Source organism: Fringilla coelebs, assembly GCF_963513975.1.
Source record: "Fringilla coelebs genome assembly, chromosome: 16".
Classification (NCBI taxonomy): Eukaryota; Metazoa; Chordata; class Aves; order Passeriformes; family Fringillidae; genus Fringilla; species Fringilla coelebs.
Window position 1 is genome coordinate 14,676,718 of NC_140042.1, and position 13,380 is coordinate 14,690,097.

The 13,380-nt window shown below is 53.1% G+C and overlaps 1 protein-coding gene across 2 annotated transcripts in view; it reads left to right on the plus strand.

Moving 5' to 3' along the window:
- Positions 1-13,380, plus strand: part of RAB11FIP3 (RAB11 family interacting protein 3) — an 81,678-nt gene that overhangs the window by 39,751 nt on the left and 28,547 nt on the right. For both annotated transcript variants that reach the window (XM_084216339.1, XM_084216340.1), the window contains exon 3: positions 1,261-1,352. In XM_084216339.1, the coding sequence (XP_084072465.1) occupies positions 1,261-1,352 (92 nt within the window). The remainder of the gene's footprint in view (positions 1-1,260; positions 1,353-13,380) is intronic.

Here is a 13,380-nt window from a genome sequence, read left to right on the forward strand (position 1 = left end):
TGCCTCTGAATGAGGCTGGCACTGTCCCATCTGGGCAGCCACGGCAGGACAACCTATGTGTCCCTTTGTGGGGCCGGGGCTCTGAAGGGCACAGAAAGGTGTCCCCTGTCCCTGCCCAGATCCTTGTGCTTTCCCTGGGAGCACGGCCAGGGGCCTCCTCCTCCTCCTCTCCCGGCCCTGCTTCCTCGGCAGCCATGGCAGCTCCGAGGCTGTGTGGGCTCCAGCCTGCTGTTTATTTTGGGACTGCAGCACTGCTCCCGATGCGGTGCCTCCCGCCCGGGATCTAGGCCGTGTGCCGGATCGGGCATTAGCTGCTGCCTGAGGGAGCACGGGGAATTCTCGCTCCTCTCCTCGCTGGAAGGGCCGGGAGCAATGCTGCGGACGGGGCTGCGAGGAGGAAGTCACGGGGAGGCCCTCTCCACAGGAATTCATGTGGAAGCTGCAAAGCTCCTGGTTTTGTGTGGGGACTCCTGGTGCGTGTGGCCACGGGAGGAGCAGGATTCGTGTGGAGGCTCAGAATTCACGTAGAGGCTCTCTCGCTGCAAAGCTCCTGGTTTTGTGTGGAGGCTCCTGGTGCGTGTGGCCACGGGAGGAGCAGAATTCGCGTGGAGGCTCTTGCTGCAAAGCTGGTTTTATGCTCCTGATGCCTGTGGCCACGCAAGGAGCAGGATTCATGTGGAGGCTCTCTCGCTGCAAGCTCCTGTTTTTGTGTGGAGGCTCCCGTTTTTGTGTGGAGGCTCTCTCGCTTTAAAGCCCCTGTTTTTGTGTGGAGGCTCTGTCGCTGCAAAGCTCCCGTTTTTGTGCGGTCGCTCCTGCTGCGGGTGGCCGCGGGAGGAGCAGGCGCCGCGGAGCTGCAGCCTGCCTTCCCCGCCGTTCCCATGGCACTTGGCTGTCACACACGCACACACACATCCCAGGCATTCCCTGCCCACAGCGGGATTAAAGCCTTCTGGGAGAGGAATGAGAGGATGCAGGGAACGGAGATAGGGAGAGGAATGGAGGGCATGGAGGGGTAGGGATGAAGCCAGGAGCAGCAAGGGCCGTGTAGGATCTGAGGCAGGGAGAGGCGCGGCCATTGCCCTCAGCCCTGGTGCAGGTGGCATGCCTGGGAGCACAGGCCCTTCCTGAGGGCTGGAGGCGCCGGTCCGTGCACACAGAAGCTCCTGTCCCTCCGCTGTCACATCTCCCAAACCCACCCTGGGCGTGAGGGTGCAGATTTCCCTCTGGGTGATTGCAGCTGTGTGTTTTTTCCCCCTGCAGACCCTGACAGCCAGCTGTATGATATGGGATATACCCCCGAGGAGGAAGCCCCGGCCTGCCCCGATGAGTTTGATGACTTCGTCACGTTTGAGGCAAGTATGAGCTCTGTTTGTTCCCATAAGTGTTGGCTGCACGTGGAATGGGATTTGGGCACGGAGGCTGTGCCTGGGGAGAGGGCAGTGTGCCGTGACAGGGCTCAGGGATGCTTAACATGGCAACACAAATTCAGTCTCTGGGCCCAGAGAACCTGCACCAAGCATTTGGTGCTGTTTAAGTTAAAATTGGTGTTGATAAAACTGAAAGAGCAGAGAACAGTGCCCTGAGTGGAAAGGGAGCCCCTTTCTGTGGTGAAACACTGGTGACACTGGAAGGTGACCTGCTGCTCTTGGGTTTGTCTTCCTGCTGGAGTTTCTGGGCTTCGAAAACCTGAGCTTGGTTTTGAGATGTACCAGCCGGGACCCTGCCTGAGAGGCACAGCAGAGCAGTTGGATGCTGACATTTGGTGCTGTTTGGCCAGTAAAAGGCAGAGCAGAGGACAAAAATCTACATTCTCTCTCTATTCTTGGGCTTGATGAAGGCTGTTTCTCTGATTTGGGTTGTTTTCCTCTAGTTAAAGCCTCCATGCCATGGTTTCATCCTGCATTCCTTACCACAGGAGCATGTTGCAGCAGTGATCCTGCTGTTCCCAGCTGGAAAGGACAGACCTCTTGTCTGTGCCTGGGGGTTTTGGGCTTGGCTTGGAAGATTTCACCCATTCCTGCTCTGTGCCTTCCAACCTGGAGCAGGAGGTGCTGCAGGAGCCTTGGGAGCAAAGGGATGGCTGGGTCCCTGTCCCACGTGGGGACTGAATCACTTCCCTCTGCTTTTTTCTTTTCCAAACTTGCCTCTGCAGGGGTGACACCTGTGTCATGGTAGCCTGGATGTTTTTGGGGTTGTCCTGTGCAGGACCAGGAGCTGGGCTCTGATCCTTGTGGACCCCTTTCCACTCAGGATATTTTATGATTCTTTGTGATTTTTATCACACTACTTGTTGCTGGCAATGAGACTCCTGACCTGCTTTGTATTTGCATGCAAATGTATTTATTTATTTTTGTGTGTATTTTTGCTTGGTATAGTCCGTAGTACATCATTTTGGACTTGTGATTTCTTGATAAAGGGTTAATGAAAGCCTGGGTGTTGGGCAGCTGGTCCTAAAATCATGGAATGATTTAGGTTGAAGGGACCTCAAAGCTCATCCAGTGCCACCCCCTGCCATGGGCAAGGACACCTTCCCCTATGCAACATCACTCCAAGCCCTGTCCAACCTGGCCTTGAGCACTTCCAGGGATCCAGGGGCAGCCTCAGCTTCTCCAGGCAAGATTGAATATTGGTATGTTTTTCCTTTTTGAAAGGTAGTTCCAAGCCTGAGGAACAGCTGAGGAGAAGTGGGACAGGAGGGCAGGCAGGGAGATGGATTTCCATGGTTTTTAGGTGGTGCAGGGTCACAAATGTGCATTTTAACGCTGGACTGAGCAGTGTGGAGGCTGTGACAGGAAAAGGCTTTCACTTTTTGCTCCTCAGACCTGTGTCAAGGGAGCATCTTGCCTGAGATTCCGAACAGGGATGTTTTCCAAGGGCTAATTTAACATAGATGAGCTCTGTCATCACTGGGAGCTATTCTGGGCAGCAATACCAACAAGGCAGGTGTGTGCCCCCCTGGAATGAAATACTTCTGCTGCTGGGCCAGCCTTTCCTTGTAAAGACAAGGTGACCCAAAGGAAAAAGGTGTTGAGTCCTGAAATCTCCTTTTCCAAAAGGTCTGAGTGGATTTTTATACTGAATTCAGTGTAGTCATCTAAGGGACAGCTCTACATTTAACATGCTGGGGAAGAATTATCCTTGTTGTCTTGGATACACGATTTGAAATCATTTCCAGCCTGCCAGGATTTCGTAGAGGTTCAGCAAATGAGAACATGCTCAAGAAATACCACTCAGCCTTGGGAGTGTAAAAATAAACTGGAGTCTTGGGGAGAGGGGGTTTTTGTTCTCTTCTGGCTGAGCCATGAGCTCCCAACGTGCCTTTTATCCCACACGTCCTGGAGTGCTGTGCCTTGGAAAGCTGGAGCTGGCCCAGGGAGGGAGAAGCTGTGGCACAAAGCATCCTGCTGGGAGCAGCAAAGGTGTGTTCCTCTTGGGAGCACTGGGAAAAGAGCTGGAGAGGGCTCCAGCAGACCCTTCTTCCTTAGGTGCAGCAGGGAATCAGCCAGGCAGAGAACAGAATAAACAGCTGTTCCCAATACCTGTAGTCCCTCTTGCTTGGAGTCTCCAGAAGAGATGAGGGGAGGGAAAAAATCACCTTTCAAAGTGAAGCCATCACCTTTCCTCAGAGTAAACTTCTCACTGCACCAAGCAGCAGTTTGGGCTCTGGGGTATCCCTGTGTCAGCCCTGAGAAGATGCTGCAGCAGGACACAGAGCTAAACACACCCCAAACCACCCCTGGGACACCTCGGCACTGCCTGAGCCCCTCTGGCTGTGGCAGGGCCGTGGGGTGAAGTGGCACAGCTGGGATTTCTCCTCCCCTGTCACATCAGAGCTGAAGGAGTTGCTGCATTTGCAGAAGTGCTGGGAGCAGTTTGTGGTTATTGAGTGGAGCACTGGCTATGGTCCCTCTTAAACAGCCTAAAATCCCAGTGGCTGGAGTGCTCAGCTCTTCCAAGTGCTGGAGTCTGACAGGAGCTTTTCTCCTCAGTGTTTCTTCAAACAAGTGTAAACAAGTGCTTTAAGCAGTCTCCAGGAAAATGTCTTCTCTTTGTTAATAAGGTTGCTCTGCTTGATGAGTCATGTCCTCTTCTGGTGACTGTCATCAGGAGAGCTCAGCATCCATGGAAAGCCCTGAGAGCTCAGAGCTGGGGACTTTGTCCCAGTATTTGCTCTCCAGAGAGAACCACCAAACCTGCTTCCTTCAGGAGAAGGCTTTTGATGGGGACAAGGTGGGAACTCAGGAATTTGTCATGTTGGATACTGCCCCAGTTCAGCCAGTGGTGTGGCTCTGGATGTGCCATGGATCTCCTGGCTCCTCTTGCACCATTCCAGGAGTGTCCAGCAGACACCAGTGGCTCTGGATGTGCCATGGATCTCCTGGCTCCTCTTGCACCATTCAGGAGTGTCCAGCAACAGGGCTATCTGTTAAGGTGCTTCCAGAGAGGATTTCTGCTCCCCTGGCTCCACTGAGACAGCAGCTCCTGCAGCCACGTGGCTTCTAGTGCCTCCAGCTGGGCTTGCAGGGGGCCCATCCCAATCCTTGCAGCTCTTCTGTGACACCTTCAAGAGGAACCTCATCCCTGGGCACCCAGCTGGAGCAGGGAGAGCATCACCTGGCTGGGATCACCTCCCAGTGTGTTCCTCCTGCCTCAGGTGGAAGCGTGGTGGTTGCTGGGTGAGAAACCACCAAAAACTAATGACAGCCTTCCTGCTTTGTCAAAGTCACATGTAAGTGAGCTTGGAGCTTTTCCATCTGGACACCTGAGCCCTGTTTTCCCCCAGGCTGGGCTGGCACGGCTTCACTGCTGACTGCCTGGAAGGTGGGAGTTCTCCTTGACTCCCTTGAGAGCTCCTGTGGTGCTCATGACTCAGTGCTGAGGCACAGGACTCATTTGGAATGCTCTGGGGGACATGGAGGGGAATTTGGAGTTAGTTTTCTTGGGATCATGGAATCATTTAGGCTGGAAAGAAACTTCAAGCTCGACCATCAGCCCAGCACCACAGGAATACCCAGTGTGCCTTGCCCTAGGGCGAGGGCTGTGCCCCTCTGCTCTGCTCCTGGGACAGGTGAGCCCCCTTGGGCAGTGCAGAGTGGGAAGGATGACTCTAGAAAAAGGAAAATGAGGCATGAAAATGCTGGGATTGGGCTGGGGTAGGCATGGAGATTTATAACTCCAGTGGGCTGGAGGAGAGGCACGGCCAGGAGCTGCCTGGGAGCACCATAAATAGCCCAGATGGGGATTTTTAGCCCTGGAGCTCGTGTTTTGGGCCAGCAGGGTCAGAGGAAGGCTCTGGTTGAGCTCTGCAGGACAGGGCAGCCGTCGGTCCTGCGGCTGCAGTGCCTTGTGCGGGACTGTTGCCATCTGCTGGGCAGCTGCCGTGGCTCCTGCTGGAAGCAGCCAGGAAAACACGTTCTGCGCAGCCACCAGAGGGGAATTTGGCTTTCCCTGGGAGCCTGCACCGGCCCAGGCACGTCCCCTCTGGCTATTTGTCTAGCAGGGAGTTGTACAGCAGGGAAGGAGTGCATCTGGGGAGGAAAATGGGACTTGGGCACGTCCCAAGTTTTGTGTATTTTGGGAGTAGGAGCTACTCCTGGCTCTCCCAGCCTGCCTGCCTACAGGTGCAGCTGGGAGAGCTCCAGCTCAGAATATTCTGTGACATTCTGTGCAACACTCAGCAGCAGCTTTTAGACCAACACATCAACTCTGTGAAACTTTAACTCCGTTAGAGCCAGGATTTTTTTCCATGTTGAGCAATTGAACTTAAGGCTTCTTTGAGGGCAAAAATCCACATTGTTGTGTTTCTCCAGCTGCTCAGAGCTTCTACAAAGGGCACCAGGGACTTGCAGGGCCCCAGCTGTGTGGGGGTAACACCAAAACTGTTGTGGGAGCACGTGGGGACCTGCTCCCAGAGACTTTGCTGTCGTTCCTGGTGCCTTGTGTGTTGCAGGGAGCCCACGTGGGGTGGCTGTAGGATGTCATCGTTGAGACAGTCACAATACAAAGCAACACTCCATTTTCAGAGGGCTTCAAACCCTCTGTTTTTATTTTAGCATGCATGCTTTTTAATATATTCTTACAAAACTCCTAAGTTTACACTTTACTCATTGGTGAGGAAAGACAGAGTGCTCATTGGAATAGGCAGTTGCAGGTTTCTCTTATTTATCCTTCTTTCTTTCTTGGTTTCTCTGTCAATGACCTTGGTAGAAAATTCTTCCAGGGGCAAACATGGATCCTCTTATCAAACTTCTCTCTAGTTCACAGAAGTCCCTGTAAAGCCTCCACAGGAGGAGGCTGCTGCAGGCTCCTTTTGTCCCCTCCTAGTAGCCCTGTGGACCTTTTGAGCCCTCCTTTCCTACTGCAGAATTCCCAGGAAGATACTTCCTTTCCCAAAGGCAGAGCAAGGCCTGGTGAACACAGAGCCTTTGGGAGGGCCCTGCTCTGCAATCTGTGGCATTTTAGGTGAGGTTTTTTCCTCCTCTTACTCTCCACACCACTGTTACCACAAGGTGCGTGTCTGGCAGGGGTCAGCCAGGCTGAAAAGATGGGGTTGAGCTTTGGGACCTCCTCTGAGCTGTGCAAGGGGCTCAAAGCACCAGGGCAGGCTTGGGTTCAGCTGTTCCCTGGCTGTCCTAACCCAGGTGTGAAGGGCTCCTGGTTGGAAAGGGGATATGGAAGTGAGAGCTGAGGTTTTCTGCACCAGAGCCATTCCCACCTCCTGGAATGGCCTCAGTAGGTCTCTGCTCACAGGGCTCACCAGAAAGCACCATGAATGAAATGGTCAAAAACCCCTTTCCAGGGGCTGGCTGCAGGAATTGGTGATCATTTTGTCCTGAGCAGCCGGTGGGCTTGAAATGTCCCAGGTGGCTCCACTGCAGGGCTGTGGAATGTGACAGATGCAGTTCAGTGCCCGTTCATCTGTCCTTGGGGAAGCACATGGAGCCCTGAGCAATGTCCCCATTGTCCCCAAAGCCTTTGTGCTCCCCTGCACCGAGAGACGAAGGGCCATAAACTCTGACGACAGCAAGTGAACAGTCCCATATTATCCTTGGATTCACAGAATCCTGGAATGCTTTGTATTGGAAAGAACCTTAAGGCCCATCCAGTGCCAGCCCTGCCATGGCAGGGACACCTCCCACTGTCCCAGGCTGCTCCCAGCCCTGCCCAGCCTGGCCTTGGGTACTGCCAGGGATCCAGGGGCAGCCACAGCTGCTCTGGGCACCCTGTGCCAGGGCCTGCCCACCCTGCCAGGGAACAATTCCTAATTCCCAATATCCCATCCAGCCCTGCCCTCTGGCAGTGGGAGCCATTCCCTGTGTCCTGTGCCTCCATCCCTTGTCCCCAGTCCCTCTCCAGCTCTCCTGGAGCCCCTTCAGGCCCTGGCAGGGGCTCTGAGGTGTCCCTGGAGCCTTCTCCTCTCCAGGTGAGCACCCCCAGCTCTGCCAGCCTGGCTCCAGAGCAGAGGGGCTTCAGCTCTCCCAAATCAGTCCATGGTGATAATTTGATATCTTAAAGCCTGGAAATAACAAGGAAATTAATTTATTTTGCAGACTCCAAGCTGTGTGGAGGGAAGGGTGGGAGTGTAAATGGGACAGGGATGTCCCTGAAGACAGGACCCAGGTGCAGGGCTACAGTGAGAAATTTCTCTGCTGGTCAGAAAAGATCCCAGTTAAGTGTATGCCCAGTAGGAAATGGGCTGGAAGGAGTTTGGAAAACAAAGTCCTTGGGGCCTTATCTTCAACCACAAGCAGAGTGCGTGAGATTGGGAACGTGGGAAATGGGCTGTGGGACACGGGAGGGCTGGGAGGTGAGGGGGCAGCAGTGCAAGCAGAGGTGTCTCAATAAGAGTTTGAGAAGTAAAAAGGGCAGGGATTGGGGTTTCCTAATTCGTTTCAGTGTCTGATTTTGGGCTCTCAGGGGAGTTCAGATGTTCTCCGAGGTCATGAGGCACAAGCAGAGGAGCACAGGGGCTGTGACCTGCGGTGTGAGGAGCCGGCACAGGCAGAGCTCGGGTTAAAGCATAACTCCTTGCTGCCGTGCTGGGAGCAGCAATCTGGGCTGGCCTGGGCTCGGCTCAGCTCCTGTCAGGGTACGGACACTGCCGGCAGCGCTGCTCAGCAGTGCCCTCTGCTCCGAGCTCCGCGAGCACAGCGAGGATAACCCAGAGAAAAGGGGAAAACCTGCTTTGGGAAGGTAATGGAAGGAAATCTGGGTGTTTGTGCTGGGTAGGCAGCGCTGAGGAAGCTTGATGTACGTGTGGTTTCTGCGGAGAGGAAACAGAAAACCTGAGGAAACCCTCAGAACTTGTGGGTGCGAGCGGTGCCGAGGCCTCCGTGTGCCATGGAGAAGGGAAAATCCCATGGATCAGCTCTCCCACAGGGCTGGGCCCCTGTTTGCGGGGGCAGGCTGGCATTGGGGTGGTTATAACCTTCTTTGGGGTCAGCATCTCACTGCCTGCCAGAGACCATCCTCTGAGTCACCAAAAGTGCTTCTGACCTGCCTCTGGTGAGCAATCCAAGCTTTATATATCTCTCTATTCGTGGCTATAAGGAAGAAATTTGTCACTTAACGCTTAATTATTCACCAGAAACACCAGGAAGGCCGAGATAAACCTCGACAGGTCGCTTTCAGATTCCACCTTTTTCTTTGGGGATGGATTCCTTGGAAGTGTGAGCACCCGGAGCAGGGCTGGCAGGAGCAGGGCTCCCAAAACGAGCTTTTATTTTGGAATCCAGGGGAGCGGGAGGAGGCTGCGCTCACCGGCAGGGAAGCCTGCCGGAGCTCCTGCTCCTTATCGGCAGCTCGGGAACAAAAGGCGCTCTGTTGGGATTCCAGCTTGCTCCTTAAGCCTCCCGGCTCCCCTGGACTTTGCTTCCCTCCTGCCTCGCAGAAGCAGCTCCCGGAGCTGGCTCTGGCTCCGGACAGGATGTCTCCACAGGTGGGTTTTTGCGAGCTGACACAAAGTGAGGAGGGGTTGGATTTCCAGAGGGACCGGGCTCAGCACTGGAAGTGCCAGGAAGGGACAGGTTGGGAATGCACCTGATTTGTTACCTGGGCAGATCCACCTGATTTTTTTCATGGGAATGGTTTAGATTAAAAGAGGAGAGATTTAGATGGGATATTGGGAAGGAATTGTTCCCTGGCAGGGTGGGCAGGCCCTGGCACAGGGTGCCCAGAGAAGCTGTTGTTGCCCCTGGATCCCTGGCAGTGCCCAAGGCCAGGCTGGGCAGAGCTTGGAGCAACCTGGGCTAATGGAAAGTGTCCCTCTCCATGGCAGGGGTGGGACTGGGCAGAACTTTATTGTCCCTTCTAACCCAAACCATTCCACAATTCTGTGACTCCATGGGCTGTGGTGTAACTTCACACTCCTCTCTGCCAGGGTCTCCCTGGGGAGCTGGACCAGCAGGGACAGTGCTTGCTGGTTTTTGGGGTGCTGGGGACAGCCTGCCAGCTGTGGTGTTTTGTGAGTTGGTTTGGGCTTTGGTTTTGGGCTGGGTAAGTTTTCAATTTGCCCAAACATGCAGCACATTTCTCTTGCCCAGCCTTGATGGAGTGTAACAACCCCAACTCCAGGGGCTGAGCTGTGCAAATTGCCTTCACCCAGGGCTGAGCAGAGGCTTCCTGCCTTCCCTGAAAAGCTGGCATTGCCCGGGTGTGTGGGAAGAGGGCAATATTTGGACCCAAAGTGGTATCCCAGAGGCTGAGCTGCCCTGGGGCCAGGTGCATTCATGTGGGACTATAAGCACAACTGTGTCCCTTCTCCCTGGCCCCCAGCCTGGCCCTGTCACCGCTGTCAGGGCCACAGGGTGTCCTTGGAGGGGGATTTTTGTAGCTGATCTATCTCCTCTGCATCCTGTTCACAGTCTGGGCTGGATTCTTCAGGAACAGGCTTACACTGCTGGGAAAACAGAGTTGTTTTTCCTTTTCCTTGTCACTCACCTCCCCTCCCAACCTTCTGAGTGTGTTCAAGGACAGCCGAGCTTTGGGATGCCAGGGCAGCTCCAGGGACAGCCCTGCCTGGAAGGAACCTCCCTGGGAGCCAGACTTTGCCTTCCTTTCCAAGGCAACGCCTTGGCTGAGCTTGTGCTGAACCTTCTGTCCCTGCCTGGACCTTGCAGGTGACTCCCAAGAATCTCTCTCCTCACACTGCAGCTGCTTTTTTTTAAAATCCATATGGTTTTATAGCACTCTACAACATCTAATTAAGTAATCTTTACTCCCAGATGTCATCAGATGCCTGGGATGGATGAGGTGCTGCTGGAGAAGGCTCCTAAAGGCACCTCACCTGTCTGATCAGGGCACGTTACATCATCCCAGTGCTGACTTCACCATTTATTTCCTTTTAGAAGCAGGAGTGCTCACCTGGGCTCTCAGATCCCTGGAGTTTCCCTGAGCAGGCAGAGATGCCTCTGGGTGGCCCATGTGCTGTCAGCCAAGTGTGGCTCTGGGGAAATACCTGCTGGAGGAGCTGGATTTGGGATTGGGGACCTCCATCAAACCCTGATCCTGTTCCAGCTCAGAACACTGCGTGTGCCTGAGTCCCAGTTTTAATGTCTGAGGTTTGCCTGAAGCACCTCAGGGTGTATTTTATTCAATAAAAAATCAAAATGCACTGATATTGGTGACACCAGCCCCTCTCTGAACGTGGCACTGGTGTTCCTGGCAAGTTCTCTGGGGTGGGTGTAGCCCAACCTGGCTGTCCTGGAGCCCATGGATGTTTTTTAAAGTGTGTATTTGGCTTTTCTTAAGCTGGAAAAGTCGTTTACTTTCTGCTCACAGGAAGGCAAAGCTGGCTGAAGAAGAGCTGTGGCAGGGGAGTTTGAAGGGTCAGTGCACAAACCAGCTGCCCATGAGGCCATAAATAAGAACTTTCTGTACCAACACACTTGCCCAGGGACAGAGATTTGGCTCTGTCAGGCATTTGGCAATACCTGAACCCCCTTGGTTTGCCTATCTCCTCCTGGCATCTCTTCTTGAGGTTTAGTTACTGATTCTGTGGTGAAATGTGCAGCAAAGTTCTCCACGCTCATGCTCAGGGGAAGGACTTGGTTTACAGTTTCAGCTGCTTCTTAACTCATTGTCCACACAGGTTTAATTTTAATAGAGCTCTCTTGCTTTTGCAACCTCATCTAGGCTGGTATCACAGAGGAAAAATTCAATTTTTAGGTAATAAATTGATGCATATCTTTAGTGTGGCTGAAGGACAATGGTTGATGTCCTGTGCTGGTGGCTTCTCCTACTCCAAAAGGGTTGCTCCCAAATCCAGCCTGTCCATGTGTGTATTTCCCACCAGTAAGGTTTTTGGGAACAATTTGATAGAGAAATCATAGAATGGTTTAGGTTGGAAGACCTTAAAGTTCCTCTTGGTTCAACATCTGACTAAGGGCACTGTTCAGCTCCTGGTTTGCTTCATGTTGAGAGGGTCAGCAGTAACCACAGCAGGGTTTCTAATCAAATTACTTGTGAATTGGAGTGTTTGGAGGTTTCTTGGCTTCTTTCAATAGTCTTTACTCTGTGCTTATTATAATACTTCAATTTGTTCATTATAATACTTCAACCTGTGCTTAAATGTAAGCTTTCCCAGTGAGAAGGAGGGGGGCGGGGTTGGTATTTAAAAAGCAGCCTTTATTTTGTAGTGTGCAAGCAAAATTCTTTCCAGTTTGGCATGAAATCTTTTTCAAACAGGCAGAAGGGAGGGGAATGTGCAGCTGGGGGTGGCTGCTGTCACCACTTGGGCTCTCTCTATCTGTGACCAAGCCAAGGCACGTCAAGCCTCTGCTTCCCCTTGTCCCTCCTGCTGGAGCATTAATGGTGTTTCTAGAAAGTGCAGCATAAATCCAGTAGAGCACTTAAGCAAGTCCCAGCTTTCGGTGGGTAAGTGCTTTTGGTGGATTGATGCTTTTTTAAGTGGGGGGGGGCTTTAGAGACTTTTGTTTCTCTCTGCAAGACAGGCACAGGCTCTGCTTGGTGGAGTTCCCTGGAGCAGCCCCTGACTTCAGACTCCAGCTCTGGGCAGGTTTGTGTTTAACTTCAGGGAGGTGTCCTGGAAGTTCTGATGTCCACAAACCAGGTGGAAGCTGAGCCAGGTTTCCAAGAGGAGCTCCTGGCTGTGTCCATCCTGCAGAGTGTGGTGGGCACAGGGACTGGGGACAAAGCAGGCCTGGACTGAGTCACTTGGCTGCTCCCAGTGGCCACATGGAGTGGGAATTGCTGGTGTCAGCTCTCTCTCCATCCCTTCAGGGTTTTCTATCCCTCTTTGCACCTGGAAGTGTCCAAGGCCAGGCTGGGTGGGACTTGGAGCAGCCTGGGGTAGTGGAATAGGCAGGGAGTGGAATGAGATGGTCTTTAAAGTCCCTTCCAACCCAAACCACTCCATGATTTTATGAATACAGTCCTTTGAGAAACATAATTTTCTACAAAATCCTTGGAAAAAGCCTTGAAAGCTGTTCTGTGTGCCCTGACAGGGGAAAAGGGTTTGCTTCAGTCGTGCCCACATTCAAACTGCTGCTGTTCTGCTCTGCTGCTGTGCTGGAGGGGCAGCTGAGCACATGAGATCCCACCAGATCAACTTCAGGAGGAGCAGAAGGTTTTCCATGGGCAGCTCTTCACCTGGAGGCCTGGCAGGAGGGCTTCTACCCCTCTGCCCAGCCCCTCCAGTGACAGATGATCAGCTGGAGCTCAGCACCAGCACTGGCAATCCCAAAATTCCTTGATTTGCTCTGAGGCGTGCTGGGGAAATCCCCAAATCTTAGGAGAGGGGCTGGCACTGTGAGGGGTAACAAGAGCTTTGGCTTTTGGGGGGTTCTGCTGCTGCTGCCATGGTTCTCCAGAGATCAGGATCAGAAGGGATTGTCCCTGCCTGTGTGTGGGAGCAAACACAGGACTGAACACCTGCCTGGGGTGCAGAACTGGAAAACACAGTTCTCCTTGCTCTATCAGAGTCTCTTGAAACACAAACCCTGCTGCTTTCCAGAGCCTGCTCAGTGATGGATTTGAGATGCTGCTCCAGCTGAAGTGTGGGGATTTGAATCCCTGAAAATCAGAAGCTGTATTGAAGATTTAGAAACAGTTTATTTGCTGTTGAGGGATGGAAGGTTTTACCAGACAGGACAAAAAAAAGGTGCTCCAAGGGCTAATTGGGAGTTTTGAATGGTGGTTTTTGCAGGGAATTCAGATTAATAGCATGTCCTCTTGGAATGGGGTGGGAGAAAGCAGCAATGATGGGAACTGCTGAGTCAGCAGTGGGTAATCCCTCCTGCCCTGGCCAAATCCATCCTGGCTCACAACAAAACCTCCCTCCAACTCTTATTTAGTCCCTATTTCTGGGATCTGCTTCCCAAGCCCTGCAAAGGCTGAGGTGCACCCTGTGGTGCCCACAGA